The sequence below is a fragment of the Antrostomus carolinensis genome, unplaced genomic scaffold (genome assembly GCF_000700745.2).
Source record: "Antrostomus carolinensis isolate BGI_N321 unplaced genomic scaffold, ASM70074v2 scaffold15307, whole genome shotgun sequence".
In the NCBI taxonomy this organism is placed as follows: Eukaryota; Metazoa; Chordata; class Aves; order Caprimulgiformes; family Caprimulgidae; genus Antrostomus; species Antrostomus carolinensis.
Genome location: NW_010326803.1, coordinates 47,020 through 74,503, shown reverse-complemented (window position 1 = coordinate 74,503; position 27,484 = coordinate 47,020). Strand labels below are relative to the sequence as shown.

Here is a 27,484-nt window from a genome sequence, read left to right as displayed (position 1 = left end):
CCTGCAGCATCATTAATTAGTCCACAAAACTGGAATTTCAAAGAAATTGCAAGGACTAGCCAACTAATTCTATGCTTACAGCATCATTTAACTCAAGTTAGAGATTTCTTTGTGGAAAGAGAAGTAGAGTAAGAGCGCAGTGATGGCCAGTTATAAAAGGCAAGCATTCAAAACATTTCACGTAAAAGGAAAACAGTTTGATCTCTTACCTATCAGACCTTTCTCAAGAGTAAAAGTTTTGTTCGTGAACATGCATTCAAATGCCACAATATGGAAAACTTTGTTCACTGTGTTGTGGGTCCCAACAATTCGAATATATCTACGGGGAAGAAAAAAAAAAAAAAAAGGTAAGTAGCATAAGTTAAGCATTACAAACTTCTATGCACTAAACCAGAAATTATTCAGACTATATTGTGCAGACCTGTAAGAACTAATGAACTAAAAAAAAGAAAATTAAAAATAAAAAAAATAAAAGGAGTAAAAAGAGTGTAAGTTTCACAGCAAACTTGCACCTAGTTTCTGGTTCCAGTACAATTTAAGACAAAAAACCCCAGAAAACTAAACAAAACAAAAAAGACCTGTGAAATCTATTAAAAATCCTTCTGGACTAATTTGCCAAGAAAGAAAAATGAGGGACCTTCTGGTTCAGAAATGTTCTGTTAGAGCAAATGTATGCTCACGAAGACTTTAAATAATAATAATAATACCCTTTACCAACTACTTTTCACCACAATGAAAGCTTTCATACAGCCAGGACAAACCCAACAAATCAGTGAGACTCCTCTGTAGAGACCAAAAGTTAATTCCACTTTAATATGACTTCTAATTCTAACATGGGATGTACAGGATATCAATGTCTTTGTTGGTGTATCTTTTACTAAAACAAAAAAAAATCTGAACAGTCAAATGTTATGAAACAAAGCTAGATCTGGATTTAACTCTTGATTGTATAACTTATACTTCTAGACTCTAACTGAAAATCAAATAGAGCTGCTCTTGAAACTGTGACCTATAAACCTTCTTTATTACCCTGGAGGCTTCACCTTCTATAAACAGTCATTAACCTCGATTCAGTCAGATTCTCTCATTTTCTGAAGAGATCCCACAGTTCTTACTACAAATTTTGAAAAATCCTAAATGGACTATTTTACATGTCAATAAATGCTGAGCAAGCAACACAAAAAACTACCTAAAACAAATACCATTCCCCTACAAAATGGCTTACCCACACTGCAGAAAGCTTTGTATTAAATGAACTCATTTCAGTTAAGAAGTATCTGAATGTATGAATCTTAGGCAATATCAGTCTGCCATGTAAAACAACCTTTCACTTATGCAGTATAATTATAAATCCAACATAATGGCCATTCACCAACAGCATCATTTTGGCTTGTGTTCTTCATCATACCAAGTCAAAAAGATACACAGCTTCAAGAAACTGCTTCATAATTAGCTTTAAAAGCTGATTTATTTAGATATTTGTGTTATGAAACTGTAACACTAGAGCAAACTTCTTGATTGGTTTTGGCTTTTTGTTGTTGTTTGTTTGGGTTTTTAAGATACCAAAGAAGGTGAAAGACACACAAGACTTCAATAGTTTTCCATGGAAAGAACATCTTTATCATACTGTACACTTAGGTTAAATAACATATCATTCACTGGTTAGCAAAATTCTCTGTCAACAGGTAGAAAGGAACAAAGCTTATTCTTGTATGCTAAATAGCCTACAAGTTATTTTGAACAATAGGTGACAATGTTTCACATTGCTGGAAAGATGAAATTTTGTGGTAATGTAAAACAAAATCCCACTCATCAAAATAATCATTTATACATTGATCTTCTAAAGTATATTATTTAGATGTTGTAAAATTATTGCAAGGTAGAATATAATGATATGACAAATCCCATCCTTTCTCCCCAACACAATCACAGAATGGTAGGGGTTTCAAGGGACCCCTGGAGATCATCTAGTCCAACCCCCCTGCCAAAGCAGGTTCACCTAGAGCAGGTTGCACAGGAAAGCGTCCAGGTGGGTTTTGAGTATCTCCAGAGAAGGAGACTCCACAACTTCCCTGGGCAGCAGTTCCAGTGCTCTGTCACCCTCACAGTGAAGAAGTTTCTCCTCATGTTTAAGTGGAATCTCCTGTGTTCCAGCTTGTGCCCACTGCCCCTTGTCCTATTGCTGGCCACCACTGAAAAGAGTCTGGCCCCATCTTCTTGACATCTGCCCTTTAGATATTTATAAACATTAACAAAGTCCTCTCTCAGTCTTCTCTTGGCTAAACAGACCCAGCTCTTTCACTCCTTCCTCTATCAAGGTGAATGATCTTCTGCCTGAACCTTGCATTATTCCACTTGGTGGAAGTTAAAATAATGCAATCTTCAAAATGACTTTAAACATCTTAATGTCTAAAATCACATTCTCAGATTTTGCATAAAAACTGTTGCTTATTATTCCACTTGGTGCAAGATACTAAAGCCATCACAGTCTGAGACTGCAAAGATAATCTTCCTTCAAGCAAGGCAAAATGCATTGGAAATGTCCAGTACTGCTAGGTAAACAAGCTGTATCTGAATTTCAAATATCACCAAGAGTGATATTGAAGGTACATAACCTGTTTCAAGAGAGTCAGATGAAGACATTGTAAATGCTGAAGTAGTACATCTTAATGAGAAGAACCCTAAACAATGGGCTGAAAATAAAGAGTTGTCTCAGAAATATGATAGTGAGGAAAAATGCAATGTGGACAAATTCAGTATGAGCAATTAAGGCTTAATTCAAAGTAGAGATATTTCAGAAATTTAAAATGCCTGCTATAGCTCATGACACGCACAAAAATTTTCCTAAGCAGTTTTCTGCCAGACTGGAAAGCAACTGCATCATGATTAAAACTAAAAGTATCCTTCGAGCAATCAGACTATGTGTACCATCTCATCATTTTCCTGGAGCAATTTGTTAGCTGGAATATAAGAATACAGGTAAAAAAAATTAATATGAACATTTTTTCAGCACATGCAATTTCGACAAATGCTTAAAATGCATGGAACGTGTTTTATGTGATCACTCACTAAATTTTAAAAATATACTCTAGTGTTTTTGGCTAGGATAGAGTTAAATTTCTTCACAGTACCTTGTAAGGTGCTGCATTTGTATCTGTGCTGAAAACAGCGTTGATAGCACTGGGATGTTCTGGTTACTGTGGAGCAGTGCTTGCACAGCGTCAAGGCCTCTTCTGCTTCTCAACCTGCCCCGCCAGCAAGGAGTCTGGGGGTGCACAAGAAGTCGGGAGGGGGACACAGCCAGGACAGATGACCCCAACTGACCAGCGGGATATTCCCTGCCAGGAAAGGAGGATGTTTGGAGTGATGGTGTTTGTCTTCCCACGTAACTGTTAGGCGTGATGGAGCCCTGCTTTCCGGGAGATGGCTGACCCCCTGCCTGCCAATGGGAAGCACTGAATGAATTCCTTGTCTTGTTTTGCTTTACTTGCACATGCAGCTTCTGCTTTACCTATGAAACTGTCTTTATCTCAACCCACAAGTTTTTGGGCTTTTACCTTCCGATTCTCCCTCCCGTCCCACCCGGGGGAGGGCGGTGTGAGCTGAGCCCACAACACTGTGATACTGCAGAGCGGCAGCAGGGAAGGGCCTCTGACTTTGCTAACAGGCCTAAGACACAGACAGCTGAGAATTAAGCACCATAAAAATCAAACAGCTTTCTGGTTCCCGCAAGCAAACCTGCATCAAGTAGCAAGAGTAGATAATCAAGATCTGTAGATAATCAAGTAACATGGACAGAGAGGAGACCAGTGAGCAGGCTCTCTGTGCAACTGTCCACAGCAAGCTAGGAAGAAAGTGCTCAGGCCTTCTCTCCATCAAGGGTCGGCAGATTCTCCTGTGAACTTGGACTGCAAAGCTGGGACTCTTTTCTGAGGAACTGCTGTGAATACTGCTGCTGATAATGCCTCTTTATATAATGATCTGTTCTTTAAGGCATTTCCTCAGAAAGAGATTGAAGTTCAATGCCCTTTTTTTAAAAAGGACTTCAAATCTAAGGAGAGGTCCCTACTGACAGGCAGCCAGGCTAGACTGACACAGCGTCCTCTGCTGCTGTACTACACATGGCAGCCAAGGTGTGAGACCACTTGCTGAGTCAGAGCAAAATACCCAACAGCTCCGCACTCAGGAACCACAGTTCAAGTCCTATACACTAAAAAAGTTATAGGTTGAACTCCTTCCTCCCTCTAAAGGCTCTTGTTATGAAATGACTGTAAGACATCATCATGAGATCAAAGGATACTTAGGACTGCAGGAGTGAGCAATTTCAGTAACCCTGTATCTTTTAGAGCCCAACTTTGGAAGTTGAACTGCCTTAATATTTGCTTTCTATTTACATATTTATATAAAAAATACATCCCATAAGAAAACAAATGAATCTTGGTTAACTTAAGTATTTTTTTGCTCGCAACTAAGGGAATAAGAAACAAGCGATTGCGGGACTGGATGTGCTGGGGTAACTTATCCACTCTCTGTGCCCTCTGTATGCTACAAACAACGAATAAACCCATATGGAAATAAAACTTTAACTGCATAATAAAACATTTTATTTGATCTAGATTATTTTAGATACTTAAGAATAAGGTCAACATTTGCATAGTTTTGCAATTACTTTTCACCTATTCAAGTAGTGACAACAAATACATCCACCTCTAAGATGCGTGGTATTCTCCCACCTCCAACACTACATGCTTGCAACTATTGTAGTCCTCTGAAGTAGAAAAAACAGAGGAAACAAACTAAAGATCTTATTTTTAATAGATGACATTTCCTGAAATACAATACAGGTATCTTTTATGCTGATTAAACTGACACAAATGTGTATACTAATTATTTTCAATAGTCATACAAGACTCATTTTCTACAAGTGCTTGGCAAGCATGTCATTAATTAAAAAGGACCACTGACCAGACTTACTTGTGTATGCTGAATTACAAGATACTTTAAGAGCTCTAATTACCACAAGGTGAAGGGGGAAAAAATAGCAGAAAGTCCAAACCCTAAATGAACAAAAAGCTTTAAAGCACTTTGTTAGTGGGTGACGCAAGCTTGGGCAAACCTGATTAAGCTGAGACATAGGAATGATGAAGAATTAACTGTATAACCAAAACTCTGGTGCCAAACTATGAATTTCAATTATATTGCTCACTGAGGAAGAGACATGGCAGACGAAGGACAGACATTAAAAACACTAGAGGTAGTTTTTCCAGTGAAATTAGAAATTGTTCACTGTCCTGTCAGGAACAAAGCAGCTTTATACAACATGAAGTTATCTATAAATCTTTGTGTGATAGGAGAGTAAAAGAACCACAATTCAAGGGCTAGACTAGCTCCTCTGTCAATGGACTTTAGACTGAAGTGATAGACTGGGGGGAAGAAAAAAAACCCCTGAATCATTCTTGAAAACAAACAAACAAACAAAACCCCACAAAAAACCCAAACCAAAATGAAAAAAAAAAACCAAAAAAACCTCCACACCTTGATCACTTTGAAGTGTTTAAAAGTACTTCCCTGGCAGGTGAACAGGACTACAGCATGAAAATTTTGTCCCTTTAGAAGACATTTTATTTTGGTTTCTGGCCCTATTTGAGAATAATAGATATTGATAGTATTTAAGGTGTTGTATGAGTTTCATCCATGCCACAGACTTCTGTAGTCACAGTTAGTCATGCTACGTTTGGCCCCGAGATTCCCATGGCAGGAATATGAGAAAAATCTGTACCCCCTTTTCCCCCCAAACAAGAAAATTATTTTAACTAGAGGGAAACAGCATGTCCTGCTGGATCTTGATAGACTCTTAAACTACTAAAATTTGAATTAACTACCTGGGTTGATTAATTAGGCAGCCACATGACAATGCCCTCATCCATCTCCTGTTTTTCCCAGAGCAATTTTTCACCTTTACAAGAAACTATGACTTTGGCAATCTGTTGCGACTACAAATACTCACATTTCCGAACAATTACATTATGTTTTACTTCTGCTCTTTACATTTGTACAGCTGACACATTTAATTCGGATAACAGCTGCTGCTGAGCATACCACTGATTCAGCCGTGGATACCCTGGAGGACTACTAATACGAAGCTCAGCTGCCTGCATCAGAACAGTACTTAAGACATATGTGTCAAAGCATAAAAATATGCATACTCTAGGATCCATTTTAATCCTTCATCATAATAATACCAGTAAGATACAGACAAACTCTGGAATACATTAAGCATAGATTCCAATCCCTTGAGAATATTGAGACAGAAGACTAAGTAAAGAGAGGTAAAGGAAATTAACTGGTATTTTGCACTGATACCCACTCTAAGTTATAATCAAAGCATCCCAGAACAGCACCAGTGAACTAAAAATAAAGAACTAAATCCAATACGTACAAAATGAACTCTTAAGAACTTGGCGTTTCATTTTTGTTCATGAAGCTCTTGGCATGAGACATCAGCACTAGTCCTACATACTTCGTATCTCCTTTAATGGCTTAGAAACTGCTAACATTCACATTCTGATCACTGTCACAGAGATGCGTGAGATACAGCCTAGCACACAAGGGCATTAGAAGACATTCTGTTTGTCTTTTAGTGGAAAAGGAAACAGTGCTATTCACCGCCATCTAAAGCCCATTTATTGACAACTCTGTAAAACCTATAATCCTTCAGACTCACACAGCTGAATCAACAGACTCATGGCAGAAGGATAAAAAAAAAAGCAAGGAGGAAAAAAATCTATTGCCAGAATTAAATAATGCAGAAAAACAGTGGACATAAATAAATATATAAAATAAAGAATTAAGCCAGAACAACGTGGAAAGCATTTCTGTCTTTTGACAGGAGACAAGTTTTCCTGCACTTAAGACGAGAAAGTCTAACAGTCTATTTTATAGCAAAGGAAATCCTTGCTGCAATTACAGAAAACAATGGTGACAAATCAAATAAAACACTTGCACAAGACAAAAATCACTGAACTCTAGTAGGAAAAGCATACCTAACACCTGGAAATCCTGTACAGTAACAAACATTTTCACCTTCGCAATTGATGCAAATACAAGCAACAGCATAGCATTTTGAAAACACAACACCTTTCTCTTTCTAATTTGCTAAAACATGTATCCAGGTATTTTATGCTGCAGCATCCAAGTGGCTAAAAATATTGACATACAATAATTACGCAGGATTTTTAATTGTTTGTGTACTATACATAAGCAGCATATCAACCAAGCAACCAGTGCTTCTGATTGTATTTAACCAAATTAACACTGATGTGCATGGGAACATGAGTAATATTGGCATGATGTGATAATATGTTTCGTATTCCATAGGTAAGAATAGTGAGCTTACAAATGGTAATTTTTTTCATTACTGGTTTCAATTTTTTTCTTTTTTTTTTTCTTTTTTTTTAAATTTATTTAAAAAAACCCTAAACAACCCAACAGAAAATCCCAAATTTGAGGTAAGCTTGTTTGAATTCAAATCTTCACACTGTGGGCAAATCCAGTTCCATGTAATTTCTCAAATCTGAACTTGGCGCTGCAGGTTTTGTTTCAGGTCAGATCTCAACCCAAAACAGTTCTACTTCCCAGAACCTGCCTAAATATGGGCAGAAATCTGTAATTTCACCTGATCTAATAACAGACTTCCACCACATGAATTCAAACTCTGTTAGGAGAAGATAGTAAGATTCTGATGCCATGAAATTGGTATTTAAATCATCTCCCTTATTTGACTTTACAGCCAAACCCAACTTAAATATCACCTTCATTTATCTTTATGCCATGTCTGTTGAATATAGAAAGTGGGACTCTAATTTAGATTTTATAGAAAAAAAATAGTTTTCTTAAATAAAGAAGAAAGCATTGTTCCTCAGGAAGTCTGGTTCTAGCACAAAGTGGACATGGTATTTAGAGAGAAGACATGAGCTTGCTCTGCATACCTTCCAGGCTGGTGTGACATGGAGCCAGATTCTTTAAAAAATGCACATAATCTTCAACATGACATGTTTTCTTTGAATCACAGTATATCCTGATGTTGTTTAATGGTTTGGGGTCAATTTAGCTTAGGTTTCATTATACAGATACATTGTAGCCTCCACATTTTTAAATATATCAAATAAAACAGAAGAAAATACAAGAAAACCCTGTTCAATGAAATGTGTGAATGTTTCACATTTTTCCCAGTTTATGTTCCACTAGTCTGTGAATTTTACATGCAATAATTATTTCCTGCTCCAAGGACATCTCAGCAAGAGTCATCTAGATCAAGACTGGAATCAGACTATATACACAATATGACAAAGAAATACTTGAAAAATATTAGAACAAAGTAATCCAGAAGCAAGTAGGGAGTGGGGGGGGATATATCAAGCTGCATCAAGGTAGCTCAACAAATAAATAATTGTGGTTTTGAACTGTGTTTTAAAAAAGCAAGGAATTTAGAAATTCTTCCTATAAAACTGCAGTGAAGATACATGCAGAAAATTAGCTCTGGTGTCTCAATATCTGACAGACAGTGGTAAACAAAGGTGGATTTTTTTTTAAAAGAAGATGAAAATGGTAAAAAAAAAGATGGCAATTACCTGAAGAACCCTTTTTACAAAAGGTTTGTTCAGATGATCATTACTAATCAGAAGTACAGCAACTCTAGGTGTTTGAGCACATAAGCAGAAGAGATTAAGAAAAGACCTCTGGGGCTCTCAAAAGAGGGTCATAAATGCACATGAAGAATGAGATGTTAAAATAAATAAACCCCATCCAAACAAAAAAACCTCCCACAAACTAACTTTTTACTTACTGAGAAATATATCCAAGGATACATGCAAGGAACCCTACCATTTGTTATGTTAAAAGTGCTAAGCAATACTTGAGTGGAATCAGTTAAGTATTGGTAACATAAAAATGACTCAGTATTCTTTTTCATCAGTACTTTTACTATTTGAAAATTTTGAAAACATTTTAAACCTATGGTTACAACTCCTTGTTGTTGGAGCTATTTAGAAAAATCAATGCAAATTATCACTGGCTCAATTTGTAATTTGCTGTGCAAACAATTTTGGAATGCTGAAATGTGGGGTAATTCATTAAGCTGAGTCTGCCTTATTAATTTAAAACATTTATGATAAAGCATTTAGTCTTAATATTCAAGTGGTTTAGATCTGAGGTAAGGGTGGCTTTGTTAACGGGTTCGTTGACTGAAGATATGATCATACAGTTATTAACAACCTTGTACTATCCAGTGATTTAGAGCTGCCATGCCAACAGCAACTATGTCATTTAAAAGAAACATCAACTTAAATTCTTCAACAGTAAGAGCAATGTTTGTAGGATCAAAAGCCCTAAAAACAAACAAACAAAAAATCACAAGTAATGCCCTACTTAAACCAGTGCAATGACAGTTCTGATTGCTTTGGTGTTCCTTTTAACATAATTAAAGCGTGCAACACTTGTTCTGCTCCTTACAACGCAAAGTTCAACTATGATCAATCTTTAGATGCATTTTAGAAATTATTTAGTGAAGACTGAAATTCACATATAAATATATATATATCAGACACTGTGAAATGGAAGAAGCTTCACTGGAAATTTTAAGACATGTGTTTCATATTGGTGAAACAAATGTCTACTGTGAGACAAATCAGTGAAAGTATCAACCAATTATTTCTAAATTCACTAAGTTCTGTTTTATGAGAAAAATCTGATGTGGTATCAGTTAGCAGTATCACCTGCTACACACATATATATGGTTGCTACCTCAGTTAATCAGTGTTTCTAATCTGCATTTCTTACACTTTCCAGCATATTCAAGACCTAACTGCTAACTATGGTAGGTCTGAATTGAGCTATAAAATAAAGGACAAAAACATATTATTTATGGGACTGTTCATCAGACAGTGCAGCAGATTGAATCTTATAAGCTTCAGAGGTCTAGTTATTTTTAAATCAAATTGTATTTTACTGGAAATAATAGATAACATGGTGAAAGAAGATCATAAATTTGGATTACAAGTAGGTCTATATTAACCTGCACAAACACTCCTAAACAGCTCAGTAGCAGTTAGATGGCAGAAGAGAAGGCTAGTGACTTCGAATATCTGTATACGATATATAAAATCTCCAGAAACTCAAGTTCCTATGAGAAGTGTTGAATTATGGTTAAAGACAGAACATTTAAGACAGACCACTACTTTAACATAAGTATTTCTTGTTCTTGCTGCTTCTCTCTTTTTTCAGCCTTTTTTTTTTTTTTTTTTGCTATTTGTTTTAGTTGTAGAGTAGAGCCACATTTATCATATACAATTTGCCACATTTCCCTGGCTGATTTAATAAGCAATCAGGAGAACTGTTTGATTAATTCAGAACAGTACTTCATAACATCAAATCAATTCAACTGATTACAATGGATATTAGCTCACTGAAACGCTACTATCAGGCTGGAATGGTACATTGGGTGCCACAGCCCCAAGAAAATTTAATCATTTTGTTAAAATGCAGTTCTTGATCTGCTACAATATGAAAATAACTTATATTTGATGGGTCTGTGAACTATACCACTAAAACTTGTGAGTAGGTGAGCAGACCTGCAGAAAACAGAAATATATTTACTGAGCTAGTGAATTCAGGACTCTTCAACTGGTTCCTTAACCAAAGACAAATTTGATTTAATAATCAGTCACATAGTTCCCTTCATATGTTAAAACATCTAAAAGTAATAAACTGTTTTAAATCTAATGTCATAAATCCTAAAATCAATTTGGAGCCAATGGAAGAACAGAATAAATGGCAACCAGAAAAATAAGACTTTTCTTTTAAACCTTATTTAAGTGCAATAGAAAATACAGTTCTCAGCTGTCCAAAATTTGCTCAACACTGTATGAGCTGCAGTTATGTTCCTTCTAAGTGATACTTATCCATCATAATAAATTAGCCATAAAGTTTCACTCTGCTGAAACACACTTTAAGCCTAACAGCTGAGTTGCTATGTTTTTCATAAAATGATAAAAATCATTACATTTCTGGAAATCAGTTTGGTTGTGTGTGCTCTTTGGCTCACACTTTATCTTTAAGCTAATCCTATTCTGAACTGGGATAGTTTGCTGATGGTTCCAGCGCAAACGAAAGACAATTCAACATCTTTACCAATACATGCAGTAAAGCCAAGGTGCAGTAAATCAAACCACAGTTTCACCGCAGTTACTGGATTTTTCTGGGAAAACTGAAGAGTTACAGGTTGTCACACATTATCACCTATATCAGTGGTGGAAGAAATATCTCACTGGGGCGAATGAAGCAATTTGTCATTTAAACAACGCCTTCAGGTCACCGCAGCTTAACGCAACAGGACGCTAACAAGACAATACATCAGACTGCATTGCAGCAAAGGGCATTACCACCATGAATACCTCTAGAGAGAGAATTTTATGAAGTAACTGAGCATTGATAGAGAGGACCATATTGCATATTTGTATCAGTAACAACAACAAATCTGACCTGATCTTTCTTTGTAACACCTTCCAAATATTTAATAAGAGACTCCACAGAGCACTGAAAGTACATGAAGAAGTCAGTACTTGCCTGTGCGCAAATATTCCTAACAGTTGCAGGATGACTACTTCTGCAGTGAAGTTTTACAGTCACTGCACTGAAAAAAAACCCCTAGACTCATAATTTCCTTCACTATGAACAAAGAATCTTTTATTTGGGCATCAAACAGAGCTTTGTCTGGATACCTACTTAAAGACAGAATGACCTAAGACATCATCCTTTTAGCTATCTATATATCAAAGAGTGCCAGAGAGAGGTTTCATCAAGTGTTTCAAAAAAGTATCAAACTCACTGCGTATAAAAATTGTACTGAAAATGCTGAAAGTTGCAAATTGATAGGCTTAGAGCCAAGTTATGATGAAATAAAGGCTCCATAAATCATTTTAATGATCTAACTAGGATCGTCTAATGTAACAAACTTATTTCTTCTCCATAAACCTCTGCCTTTTTCAGTCCAGAAGACATGTGCTCAGAAAGAGTAAGGCTTCTTTTCCCAGCTTAACGCTGTCACTGAAATATTTCCATTACTCATGAAGGCACTGAATTAGGCCCCAATTCATGTAAATCTTCTTGATATTTTTTCCTCTATCATTAAATTTGGTACTATGTCCAAGATGAAAATCACTCAAATGTAGCTCTAAATAACATTTTTTTTCTCTCTCTATAGAGAGAGAAAAAAAAACACGAAAGAGATTTTTAAACTGCTCTGATCCATCTAAACTGTTACCACAATACCCCTGATACCACCTTATAAACTTGGGTCCCATATCTGTTTTCACCTTGATAGCAGCTGGAAGAATTCTGCCCATACAGCACACCCTTAAGCAGTGACAAACCAGTGCTCACAAAACAAAACCATAATATTCTGTTTAATGGGAGGTTGTTTTCTTTCACTTCTGCTTGCTTTGGAGTATTGCTGAATTTACTTAGCTAACATTTTAAAATGTGACTGCTTAATGAAGAAATAAACCGTTATAACTGAACCAAAAAGTCACAAGCCAAAAAAAGGGAAAAGGGAAGAAAAAAAAAAAAGGGAGGGGGATGTCTTTTCAATAGTCCCTGTAGTCCCTTATCCTGCATAGCAGCAGAAATAGTGAGAATGAAATTAATGATTTATTATATTAACACTTAACAATTGTACAGCCTATCAGAAATCTGCAGTTATGCATTTGTGTTGGGGAAAAAAAGGTGCTGAGTTGGTGTATTCACAACCTTGTTTCACCACACCTATCCTCAGGATACCTGATGGTTCTCCATTGTTATTACCTTGTATTTGGCCTTCCCAGAGTGGCTATAAGCATACATAACTCTCTCATATTCTAAATCCGGTTAGATCATTACAACATTACATTGCAACAATTGCCACTGAAAGGCAGTAGCCTGTGTTGTATCTTCTTCAAGAAGATTTCTTCTTCTAAATAACACAATTCTTGCCTTGGAAGTGACAGCAGTGCTCTGTGGTAAATAGTATCTTTTAAAGAAATCTTCCCGTGCAGTTATATGAATCTCCATTCTGTAGATATAACCTTCATTAGCATATCAATTCAATTTACCTGAATGTGCTGTATTACCTTTTAAACAATCTACTTTCACTTTATTAAGCTGATAATTTGAACTCAGTACTGCATTATTTTGATATGCAGCTAAAACAGAAGTTAATGTATTTTATTCTTACATATTAATGTAGTGAAAACATGTTTTAGGAGGCAGCTCTTCATTATACTTCAATGCTTTATTCCTAGCTGTAATTGGTGTCAGTTATGACCAGGCAGCTATTACCAGGCTAATACTATCTTTTCCTCCATAATATTATTATTCTCAGTATAATGACATAAATCTCTGTTTGGAAATAGAAGCAAGCAATATTCTTTATCACTGTAATTTCATTGACTAGAAATTTACAGGGATTACAGGACTGTGACTTATTTTTGTCCTTCATGGAGTGGAACCTTTGAACTTCAGAACTGAGGTTCCCCAGTCACACACTCTTCTGGCTTTCCTCACCTAAGCCCACAGTTAAATTTTTACACTTCATTTTCAGATCTCTTAGTATTCCCCCGACTCTCAACTCATGCCAGCTTTCTTTCACCTTGGCAGCTCACTTAGCATTTCCCATTTCCCTATCAGGTCACGTATCCTGAAATAGATGATATATTTGATATATTCAGAATGAATCTTGATATACTTAGAATTTTAGTTGAAATCAATAAATAACCTGCGTACTTTTCACCATAAAATGTTTAAGAACCCTACTACTTCCATATTTAGCAGGGAATTGTAATGTACATCCTTTCATGTATACCCCATCCATCTATTTCATATCCTATCATAGAGCTTTCTTGACTTCCTAAAACTCACAATGGCTTGACTATACCAACCCCAAACTCAAATTTCCTGATCATTTTTATTTAATTACCTTTTTTTAAAATATTACTTCCGAGAAGGCTGGTCAGTGTCTCTACTTAAATACACACGGCTGACCCTTAATACCTCACTTTCAGGTTCTTAATGTCAACTCAGGAAAGGAAAGGACAAGCCAAAAGAAGTCAATAGTGCCAAAATGTTAGTGAAACATTGCTTTCTACAAATGTTTCATACTGGTTTCAGGAAAAAGAGTCCAGGAGCATGCTTACTTAGCAAAAGTGACTCAAGCACAGGGAACAAAGTTATGGTAATATTAATGCCACAGTACCATTGGTTTTGCAATCTACATTGTACATTAAAGCACATACAAGTCTTGCAAAGCCTCAGAATCTCAGCAGTCAAAACCTGCATCCCTACAATGCACCTTCTTATTTCCCACAGTAGCCAGTTTAAAGTTAAAATGCATATGCCTAACTCACATTAGGATCACATTTTCATTTGTTATACACACATTCCATAGAAATATGATTAAACTGCATTTAAAAGGATCTCTTATACTCAGGGATTCTACTATATTTGCTGATTTTCTTCACGTAAATAACAAAAAAAATAGTGGTTGAACACAAATAAATTTCATCTCTAATAATTTCATATATCTGTAATACTAAAAATAATTTGCTCAATGTCGGATTCCATTTTCTATACATAATGATCAATTCCATATATTAACCACTGTGTGAAAACATTACAATTAGATACTATTTAAAGATGCATGTCTGTACATGACAAGCAATTTGGGCAACAAACAGGTAAAAAAAAAATGCATAATGCCAAGAGAAGATCAAATAGAGTAAGAGCCTTGACATCTACTTCTGTTTCAGGAGAGGTATTTAAACAAAAAGAAAAAACAAAACAACAACAAAAAACCCCAATCAACCAAACAACCCCAAAGCATGACCATAAGGAAAGAGTAGAAATAGTAGGAAGAGTGAAAAAAAGAAAAAGAGAAAATGCAGTGAAAATAAACAGACAGTTCCATATTATTCTATACTTATTCCAATACAGCTTTTTAAAGGAACTTACTTTTAAAGTAACAAAGTAAAAAGTAACAAAAAAAAAATTCTTTCCCCATACAAATTATATCTGGTTTTACTATAATACCTCTTAACATATTTGGCTTCAGAGTTTAAAATATTCATCATGTTTTGTGAAGGGGAATTGGTTATCCCCCTTGGTTATCCCTTTTACAACAGTATCATGTTTGAGTTTACCTGGTTGGAACCCACCTGTGCCCCATCAGGCCATTATGGAAACCATAAAGGGGCATTACTGCACTTCTTTTGTTTCTCATGATACAAAACTGTTCTCTAGCACGAGTGCAGCATAATTTTGAAAATATCTCGTCAGGTGTGCATTGCCAATGCTAACTTTTAAGAATTCAAAGATTATTTTTATTATAGATAATATATTATTGTTATAGAACATCAGTATTCCAAAAGGTAAACACTGTGTATATGCTTTCAGTTCCACACCTACAGCTTCAGTTTTCCACCTGTTTCAAAGCAATTATGTTGCACAGACACAAACAGAAAAGTACATTTACAATGAATAAAATGTAAAAGTATGTTTCATTACACTGCAAATGGAGAGCGCTGTACCTGCACCTGTACTATGACTCTAGCCATGTTTGCTTTGTATTAGTGAAGTCTATGAACGTGCCTATTCTAGACCAAAAAATTCAACCTCGATATGAGTCACATCCTTATAAATAATGATGCTAAAAGTCTGAGACACAGTTAAATTAGAACTCAAAGTTAAACCTTCATGACTTTTGAAATATTAAACCATCACAATAAAAAATACATTTTTAGAGGTATTATATAAATTTTATGCTGTGACATTCCTTTCCAGAAATAGACACTCCAGACCTGCACTTCAATAAAAGGTTTGGATTATACAGAACTTTATTCAAATAAAAGGCTGAGACTGAAAATCTGGTGAACTCTTTAGCCTGGAAAAAGCAGCTTCACTTCCACAAGAAACAGAGTTTAAACTACTTAATTTTGAGAGTGAGTTTATACATGGCTAACGTTCCCCTTTCCTTTTAAAACAGAAAGATTACTTGAAATATTGTTACCAATTTTCTTCTATATTTATACACATAATACTGTTAGTGCCATAGCATCACAATTAAACTCTGCACTAACAGATCAGGATAAGCAAGCCTGATTTTCCTTACTGTCAGATTAATACTCTTTCACTCTTTTTTTTTTTAAAAAGAACCCCAAACCTGTCTGTTCAAGACATTAACATCAGTATTCTCCACAGTATAGAGAATTCACTGTATTACTGATGTATTACTGATAACCAATACAGGCTTACACTCCAGAGTTCTTCTTTATAATAAATTCAGTCTGAAAATTAACACTAAACCTGTTGCATGCTGTATGAGCATGTAGTTAACAAAAAAACCCAAAAAACTTCCTGTATCAGTGAAGATTAGAATGACGATACATCGTAAAAGAGGATACCTCCCGGACAGAAGTCATTATCACTAGCCATCATTTAGGACACTCCTTAGGCAGAGGGCAGAAATGCAGCAACTGTAACAATCACCTTTGAAGTCCCCACACTTGATATTTTATTTTAAAGTAAACCATTTACTTCACGGTCAACACATTCAAACATAAAGAGAAAGAATTTCAACAGCTGTATCTGAAAACTAACTGGTGGAGACTCCTGAAGGGAAAACTATTATGTCAAAAAAGTAGCACATCAAAAAGTAGAATCATAAAAATTTCCACTCATTTCACCCATTACAGAATACATGACCATATTCACTTGGGCTCCCTAATGAAAATTAAATGGAGTATATATATACACGTACACCTAAAATCAGTAACGAAGTCAGCACAAAGACACATTTAACAGCTAGACTTGACATACTGCCTCATGAACTTCAGACTTCAAAATAAGAAGCTGATTTAATATAGCACTCAATTACAAAGATCCAATAAAAATGCTTTAAAAGCTTGAAAGAATAGGGTTATGCACCTCATCTGCTCAAGGGCAAGCATCAGCTAAAGGATGCTTGTGTGATAAAGGTTAAAATGACAACATGCAATTGATGATTAAAGGAACTTTATTTATATTCAGGCTCTCTGATGTTTTTGAGGTGGAAAGAGGGGAAGGTTAACTTCCACAGAAACATGGGTCAGTCAACTAAAACCGAGATTATCAGATACAATGACAAATCATATTTGGATATCATTGGTTTGATATTATACTTCTAAAATATTTTTTCAAGATTTTTGGTTTGCCTGCAGGGTTTTGGTTGGGGTTTTTTTCTTGATTTTTGGTTTTGTGGGGTTTTTTTAAATAGAAATGTCTTAACTCAGAATGAATGAATTTTACAAAGCAATACATCAGCCTCTTCCAAGCAGGAGAGAGGTATAGAAAGGACATCCTATCCTGACATTTTATTTAGTATCAGTAATATTGCCTGTTAATGTCCACATTCAATAAATTTGTAAGTTAAAATATGGAGTGAGTAACTATCTAACATCTTATGCAAGTTAATTCCAACTTACCAAATATATTGATTTTGACAAGGCCAAAACTCTTACATAAAACAAATTCATTCCCTTTTAAGGACATCCACAAAAGGCAACAAAAGATTTGCCAGAATCATAAAAACTTTATCTTACTTAAATCTTGAAATATATGACAAACTTTCTAAACCTATCACTTGACAAGAACTATGTATTACAATTATTTACTAAGGGTTTGGGCTTTTTAAAACCCTTTCAGTTGGAATTAATTGTTTTATGAAGGTGCATAGCCTACGAGTTTAATAGTACAGAATACAATGGACAACAAAGGGGGAAGCTTTCAAGTACCAACATGAAATTTCAAAGCAAGCTGCCTCCTCCAAATACATACATTGCATTGTGCAGAAATCCTCAGTCACAGAAGCAGGACCAGAAATTACCGAATTTAAAGGAAAAATTACAATTATCTTGTCATTTTCAATCACACACAAAAGAGAACGTGATGATGATTTGATTCTTTTTAACTACATTGGGTGGGGTTTTTATGCCAATCTTAAAATATCAGTGTAGCTCTTATTCAATTCAAAGTCTTGAGCTCTTTCTTTTTTTTTTTTTTTTTTCCTTTATAATCCTTGCTCTGCTGAATGTAATTGCCTTGGCAATGCCAGAACACTGCCTGATCTTAATAGGTCAGCATTGATCGCTCTAAACCAATTGGTTCCTTCATTACAGAGAAAATGAAGTAAAGAGAAAAGGCAGGTGTGCTCTCACACAGTCAGCTGGACTTCAGCTCCTCTTGCCCTTCTTCTCTCTCATTAACTAGCATCCAATCGATCAGGAACCTGCTCAGAACCCACAAAAACTATTCATCACTTCTGACATGGAATGGTTTTAACAGGTCACTAAAGTAAAGAATATTTGAGGTATCTACCTTTAAAGCCTTTAGAGCTCATACAGTTTTTAAACTGACGTCCATGAGAAAGGAAAATCAAAATGTTACACTCCTACGTAGTTCTAGTCTAAATTTTGAATCCAGAATAAAATCTGTTATTTATTTGCCCAAGACAAGAATCTGTGGTGTAGGTGTAAATATTCTTTATTGTGGATAGAGAGAAAGACCACATCTGGGAGAAAGAGTGCAGGTGGCCCTGCTTCCCACTTCCAGCTTATTCTCTTCTGCACTTCCATGGTCTTCAGTTGAACAAATTTCAAATGCCATTGAATGTTCATCCTAAAGCTTTACACATCATTTCTACCTCCACTTTTCAAAATATTTGAGCACTGCTTGTATTTCCAACCATTTCACATCACTTTTTCCCAATAGTCCCTTTCCTACGAAGCTCCACGCTTCATTTGCCCATACAATTGCAACAGAATACCTCATTTTTACAGGTAATTACCAAAATTACTAACTGTTGAAATTACTGTTAAAAACTATTCTTGAAAAGTTATCTGTACTGATTAGCTCTTACTCTAGTCAGTTATTCATGTTGTTTCTTCTCTTTCTCCGATGGTAAGCTCTGCAGAACATGCCTGGTCCTTACTCTTTGTTCACCGAAACAGGTTTCTAATTTCACATACTATCAGTTCAAATACTGCCACTAAGGTGATTCGGGGAAGAAACCAAAGAGATACTGTAATAAATATATCAGCAGAGAACAAGACATTAGAAAAGGAAAAAGAAACCCGCAAACAAAATATATCAAATAAGAGAACTAAACAGAGCTTAAGGGAACAAGAAATGAACAAAGGGAAGAAGCAGCAGACAACAAACAAACTAGGTGAAGAAACAAAGGAGAGTGGTGCTGCTTCAAGTAGAAAAAAGAGAATTCTCATTAAAGATATTGCATGAAATATTCCACTTCTACTAAAAGAACTAGAAAAGAGAAACAAAATCAATGTCACTTTCTGGTACACTGAACAGAAGGCAAAATTTAAGAGGGCAGCAGAACACAGGTGTAATCCTTCTATTTGCAAATCAGCGTAAGAGCCATTTCTCTCCCAATCATGTCTATCATGTCACAAATAAAAATAAAAGGTTTAGAATATTATTTTGAAAAAATCCACGGCAAACAATTGACTGAATCCATAGAACATCATAAGGAAGATCAGGTGTTCTTTGTAATAGAAACATGATGTAGCTGGTGAAACTTAATGTAGTTGTGAAAAATTTTATCCATTATATACAGTGAAATGGAATTACTAAGGACAAATAAATTAACTAATTCTTTTGCTAAATCTTTCCTCCCCTATGCTAATATACAGAACCAACTTGCTTTCTGCTGTTGTTTTTCACCTTCTCCTCCCCACCCCGCCTCTACTCTTTTTAAACATTTGAAGCAACTATCCTGTGTATCATGCAAAGGCCATGATTTCTGAAAAGCTGATATCGCTATTCAGTAACAGTCTCCTGTGAAGCAAATCAATCTACCAATACAGTACACTATATAAAGGGCTATTCATATGACCTAAGCTAGTAATTTGGATTCCACCTGAGCTTCAGAGGATGATTCAAGATCCCCAAACCTGGCTGGGTTAGCCTTTATCATTGAATTATACACATACATTCTGGAGTAGGTATCTAACCTGGACAGAAATTGGATGATTACACCTGCTGTGACTAGTCAGGAACACATAAATAGTCACACAGGTGTCGAAAGAGAAATACGAGCATACTCAACAACTATTTTAAAGACTGTATGAGAGGGAACTTCACTAACCTTTCCCATAAACAGTCAGAAATTATCTTGTAATGGTAAAAATACATTCCAGTAGATTTGTGACAATTCTACTACAAAAACAACCAACCAAACAAAAAATTGCCATACTACTGCAGAAGAAAATTGCAGGACCATTTTTCATTTGGTATTCTAAAAAAACATCTAAATGAAAGGTTCCCAAATTCTTTGGACAAGATGACAGTGGCAATCCTCCAACTTTTTCAGACCTCTTGATACAAAAAAAATTATCTTATGAGTACTAGAATAAAAGAAGCCTGTTTTTCTACTGATGTGTGTCACACTTAATTGGTTTGACACATGCAAACTCCAAATTAGGTTTCTCCAAAACAGGGGTAATTATAAAGTCTTTTGCTGTCTCTGTCTGATCCTTTTCTGAAGAGAGATCCTACGATGTTTGATAATATTTAGCCCTTTTTCCAGCAAAGGCATTAATAGAATCTCTTTCCTATATTTGGTGTCTGTCAGCATAGACTTCATTTCCTTATGGAATCAGGTACATGTGCTTCACTATACTATATCCCCACAAATAGTAATCAATAAATCACAGTTTATATACCATGGAGCTAGATTATCCCATGAATCAGTTCCAACTCATGGTACATGTGCTGACAACCAGAACTCAGATGCAACATCAGCTTTTAAGAAACAATACTGTATCAACTCTACAGTCATTATGCTGCTTTTACTCAAACTATCAAGTCACATATAATCTAGAAATCAGAGTCCAGAAGTTCCAGAAAAAAAGGTTTAAAAGACAATTTAAGATGTCATTTCGTCCATCTCTCCTGTCACACTGTCAGAAAGATCAAACCACATTTACTACACTCCACACAGCTAAATATCTAACACCCTGTTAAAATTCTCCACTTAGGAAGCTTTCACAGCCTTCACAGACAACCTGTACTTAGCCAGCGTGACAGTGTTCCTTAGTGCCAAATCCAACTTTTCGTTGTTGTAATTTATGCCTTTTACTTCTTTTCTTACTCCTTATGAAGACAACGAAGAAGAAGAAGAACATATTAATCTCGTTTTGCTCAAATTTTCCACCTCAAAAGGTTTTTCATGCCTTCACTCAGACCATTCTTCTCTAAACCAGTCATCCACTAGTTTGTTCATCCTTCCTTGTAGGTCAAACTGTGCTGCTTCTTGGTGTTCCCTTCCAGACTCTTCCCACACTTCTTGAAGTATGAAATGGTAATTTCCTCAAGGGTCCAGAATTAGCAATTCAGATATCACTGTACTGAATGAATGATGCCGATTCATATTACAAGCTATATTCCTGTTTATATATTAAAATATTTTTTGCAACAGCTGATACTGCAGTCCCATGTCCAGCTTAGTATTCACCAAAAATTGCAGACCCTTCTGGTGCTGAAGTGCTTATTCAGCCATTTGCTCCTCACCCTCATTCTTTAAATTTTATTTTCCAGCACAAGTACAGTTATTGCACTTGTTCTTAGGAAACTGCATTCTATTTATTTCAGACTGTCTCTTCAACTTGTCAAGATCCTTCTTAATTATAATTTTATCCTTTCTGTCCTTTCACATAACTGCATCTCCTCTCCCAGTTTCATGCTAGTCTCAAATCTAAAAAAATTCAAAGCATTACACATATACTGAGTAGTATGAAACACAAGAAAGACCCCATAAAAATCCCACTTCTTCTGTCTTTCCATTTTCCATCTCCGTATAACCATGATTACAATAGGTGCTGTTCCAGTTCTATATCCACTTTACTGTGGACCATGTTCCCCTTGCTTGCGTACTAAAATACCATGTTAGTATCAAAAGATTTACTAAAGACAAAATATAACACGAACTGATCTATTTCTTATCCATGCCCTGTTTTTCTGCCTCAGAAGGAAACTAAATTGACTATCTGTTTTTGACAAATCCAGTTTAGCTGACAGTAATTTCTTTATCTTCTAGTGCCTACAAACAATTTGGTTCAATTACGTGCTCCAGTATTTTCCAGAAACTGAAGCGGTGCTGTATGACAACTACTCAGCTCCCTCTTTTTGCTTCATTTAAAAATGGGAAAAGAACAAACTTTGTGTCTGTTACCTATTCTCCATGAGTTCACAGAATTAGTAACTTTTCCAAGCTAATAGGTATAAGTTACAACTACTAGTTCAAAAGTTGTTTTCTGGGAATTAGAAAGCAAGTTATATAATTATATAAATAAATAAAATGGGAATTAGAATATAAATTATAAGTACTAGCAGAACAACTTTATTTCTGGTTCTACAATTACTAATTGCTAACTGCAACTGTTACTGCCACAAAATTGGGGACTTACATATTGCAAAATTTCAAGGACAATATCTAATAATTTAAGCTTAGCTTATTAGTCATATTTCCCAACTTGCTTTTTTTTTGGTTCTTTTTTTCTACTTCATTGACATTTTTGTTTTATGTATGAACATCATCAAATTTCACTGTTGAAAAAATATTATAAGTACACAAAATAAGCATTAGTTATATTTATTTTACCACTTTATTGAGTATATTTCTAAGACTTTCTCTTCTGCTACTCCCATCACCTCCAAAGGGTGGTAGAAAAGACACAGGCAGTAGATTCAGTTTTGTTTTGCTAGTTACAACATTGCCTTTTTGTTTGCAATACAGACTCTGCTTTCGATAGGAAAAGAGACCACATAACAATTAATCTGTTCAACCTTTGCCTATCTCAAAGATTAATCTATTCTGCCCATTACAATACTATCTTACTGACAATATGGATGCAAGAATAAAATCAGGGCTAACAAAACTCATTCTGCAGCTTCCAGTCACAGTACTTCATCTCCACAAATATAATTTCCCATTAGTATATTTTTTTTCTCTGAGACAGTAAGAAAGAAGCAGGTGGGCAGGCAAATTTTTCCAATCAAACTTGTCCTTTGATGTTAAGACACTCAATACATTTAATATACTTCTAAACTCCCCAAAAACATGGTTTCCAAACTCATTCGATGGCACGTTATCATTCTGACTTTCAATATGTTTTATCTCCAAGAGATAAGGGCTCAGACCAATCACCTCAAATACGTCACTTTCCTTATCATGCTGTCCTCGGCTGGGGGTCAGTTTTGGTGATGACATGAAAGACATAAAAGGCTGGAACAGCCCCAGACACTATTGACTTGGCAGGAATGGCAATGACTCAAATACACTGGCCTCACAGAGAAAGAAGACAAAGGTTAAAAAGCAAGATGCAAAGAACACATCAGCATCACTACCAGACTTAGAGAAGTAAGATATCGGCAAGCTTGCACACTAAGTGTAAATGCCTAACTTTGCAAACATATTTAAGTTAGTTTTATTTTTCAGCTGAAATGGATATCCTCTGGCAAGAGATAAATACAAAGTCTATTTTCAATTAAATGATCTACTCACCACATTCTTTCCAAACCAGGAAAATCACATGGAAAAAATATTTTTCATATAATACATCTGATTCTGAAAGTACCAACACTAATTAAAAACCCAAAAGAAAACCCCTTAAACATATCTTTCAGAAAAAAGGCAGGACTTTCTTAACAGATTTCATTTTTCTGAAGGAACTGGATACTCCAGTAGATACAGCAATAGTCTGCAATACTTGAAAAAAAATTCCCAAACTCACCACATCACATATTATTTTATACATATTTACATTTCTGCTCTCTTAATGTCGGCTATATAATAAACCAAAATCTTACTATTCAAAGTGTAAAGCTTAAAAATGTGCTAAAAACACATCATTATTCACATTGCTATACAAAATTTCCAATGAAGAATATTTCTATGAAACTGTACAGAAGTTGTCTTCCATTTACAAGGAATTTAGGAAAATTAAAATTAATCTTCTGAAAGGGAATGGAGTATCCTTTGTTTGCTATCACATTAGCCTGACCAGCACAGAACAAAAGAACAAGTCTTTTGTACAGACATGTCAGTATACAGAAATAAAACCAAATCCAAACTACACCTCTGACCAGCATGTCTGTACCAGGGAAGAACTGCAGAATGAGTGTTAATTGCACCAGCAAAAGATTGTTATGAAACTGGTATAATGTATAGCAGGAATACAATCCTTCCTTTACAGAGGTCTGATGGTGGTATACTTATGTTCCAAGCTGTTAAAGAACCAAACAAGCCACCAACTTGTAGGGTTAAGCAAGAACAACCAAAGGCTCTTGATTTCTGCATGACAGAATCACCATGGTGATTTAAGATCCTTAATGAATATATACCACTCTCACACTTAGGCTGGTTCACTCTGCAGTCCTCCTCAGCCATTCCCATGTCTGTGCAGCCTGAGCAGGAGCTTTTTACATCCCTCATAAAGGTTACTTTGCTACACCACACCCCACAAAGTATACTGTGTTACAGCATATAAAATCTGTGCCAGAAAGAGAAAATGCTGCTTACAAGATACACACTGCAGTAGGCTGGTACTGCTGAATTTCTAACATGGAAAGAAAAGAAAAAAAAAAAGTGTGGAAATTTGGCTAGATTCCTGAAAGCAAATGTTTTCTTTCCCTTCTACATTTAATAGCAATAGCCACCTGTCACTCAAATCAAATTCTGGTAATTTTCCAGCGGACCTACACTCCCTTGCACAAAAGCTTTGGCAACAGTAGAACCTTCTATTTCTAATATACTGTTCACATTTGCCTGTCATTCAAGTTGAGACTTAAATTGTGAAGACCACAGGTATTAGCAACATTATGTCATTTTATTTGCAGTTTATTCTGGCTCAACAGATGCACAGTGGGCTCTTCCAATATGTCATGTTTTATGAAAGATAGCTTAAGCCATGACAAATTATCAGTTAGTATCTTTATTGTTCAAATTGTGTATAGGCCTGGCCTAAAGCTGTGAAAAACTAGTTTCTGCTATCCTTAGTACCACCTTAGTCTGCAGATAAAGGTGAACAGAAGCATTAAATCTGCATTACACACACACACACACACAAAAAAAAAAATCCTGGAACTTCTGCATCCTTACCTGAAAGATTCTTGTGCATATGATCCCCACACACTTCAAAATATTGAAGTGTAACTCTTCCCAACATTCCACGTCCCGGGGGCTATGTACAACCCAACTCCCCTCTCCTGCCCCACTGAATTACTCATTTATCTTCCTTCAGGAAGCCTCAAGGGTTTCCACTTCTCAATGCCCCTCTTCTTCTTAAGACACATGATCCATGTGCTTCAACCATTTGCTTCCATACTAAGACTGGAACTGCAGTATGCTAAAGGGTAGAGCTCTAAGTTCATCTCCATCTTTTCCCCTACATTTATTGATGTTCATTCCTCCCTAGAAACAGTAGGAGACATTGTGTGTGTGTGTATATATATATATATATACACATATATGAAACTTAGTCTCTTAAATGTATAAGCTAGATGTTAGGAATGTTCTACACCATCACCTAGAGAATAGGATATTAGCTGTTGTTTTAACTTGCGTACAAGTTTTCATAGAAAAATCCAAGATGAAAATATGACTGATTCAAAACCCAGAAAGAACTCCAATAGCATAGCCAAAGCTAAGCTAATATTAGCATCCAACTGTGCCAGTATGATTCCCCCTCACTTATTTTACTTTTTGAAACCATTAATAGCTCTTCTGCAGCTCAATGACACCAGCTAAAATGTCAGTGAGCAACAATTTGAAATCCAGAGTGAAAAGACACTGAAGTCACAGTTATACAACTAATTGCTGTTGCTTCAATATGCAATGAACAAGGCAGTAAATTGGAAAACATGTCTACAATTTGTTTGGCTATTTTTTTTTTAGAAAACCTTTACAACAAGAATTAAAAAAAGAAAAAGAATTAAAACTTCTAGTCCTCCTGAAACTTGCAAAACATTTACAGCAGGGTTTCATCCCTTTTACTAAGTGCCTTGTAAAGTAAAAAGGCAATTACACATCAGTTATAAGGTTTAGAAACTTGTACGGCATCTGCATAAAATAAAATACCTAATAAAATACCTAAAATACTAATAAAATGTTAAAAGCTCTAGTTTTAACTGAACAAAGTCTGGAGTATTTAGAATCTTCTACATTTCTAATGTCTAATTAGTAACTAATTTCCTTTATCTATATTCTTCATCTCATTTATTGAGATATTCCATAAAGCTTTGGGGAGTCATAACATTAAGATGTACAAGTGCACACAAAAACCAGTAAATTTCACATTCTTAACTATGCTTTAATTCCAACATATTTTTAAAATTAAATAGTCTTTAAAAACAGTTAAGACTCTACTGTATTTACTGCAACAAAAAGCAAGATTTTTTTCCTAGCTAGAAGGGATAATTTGATGCTTCCAGTGTGATTTTGAGCCTGCTAGGTTAGCTAAGTTTACCCCAAGATGAGAGCCATTCATTTGTCAAAATGTGATGTGCACTCCCTGGTTCCTCACAGTAACATATAATATCAGTCAGCAAATGATGTATGCGTACAGTTGGAGCCGAGACATTCAGGCTGGTACATTAAAAGCATAAGACTGACTGCAGGGCACTTGCTCCATTACTGCTGAGGACGAAGTAGAGAGTAAAAGAAGAATAAGACTAAAGGAAACAATACAGGAAAGTTGCATAATTCAGGCATTTAAGTGCTGCACTGTTGAACTGGGCAAAGCCCCTTCAAGGGCTGCAGGGTTCTAACGTGATGCCCAAAACCCAAGTAAAGCAGGGTTTTCTCAAGTGTCCACTGAGTGCTCCCCAGTGTCTGAAGCCTGTGGCTTCACTTTACATTCAGAACTGTAAACTAAGATCAATAGAAGCTGGGCAAAGAACACGAAATGACAACTACAGTAAATGAAATCCTGTATTATCAAACATAAATTTAAGGAGCCAAAGTAAGGTTATAGATACTATCCTGATTTTGGCATTTCTAACCACCCCATTACTGGATTTGGAATTTTGCGGAAAAAAATTACACTGAAAATTCACTAGTAATTTCTGAATTTTTAAGCCATTATGTCAGTCTATCATATGATATAACACCATCATCCAAGCAAGTGACAACAACATACACATTCATCATGCAGACTTGTTAACTGAGAGCAACTAAGAAGAGCTGCAGATACTCATTCTCCATCCAGATCAGCAGTACGGGTGAAGGCGACACTCAGCAAATTTCACAGACATTTGCTGCCAACATTCAAGAATTTTTGGTACTATTTTAAAATTAACTGAGTGACGGAGACAGAAAGTCAGTCAGTCACCTGCCTGCTGGAAC

General features: G+C 35.7%; 1 protein-coding gene across 1 annotated transcript in view; it reads right to left on the bottom strand.

Annotated features, from left to right (window-relative positions):
- Positions 1-209: 209 nt before the first annotated feature.
- BTBD9 (BTB domain containing 9) overlaps positions 210-27,484 on the bottom strand; it is a gene marked incomplete at its 3' end in the record, with an annotated part of 72,737 nt that continues 45,462 nt past the window's right edge. The window contains exon 7 of the mRNA XM_010171718.1: positions 210-319. Coding sequence (XP_010170020.1) covers positions 210-319 — 110 coding nt within the window. The remainder of the gene's footprint in view (positions 320-27,484) is intronic.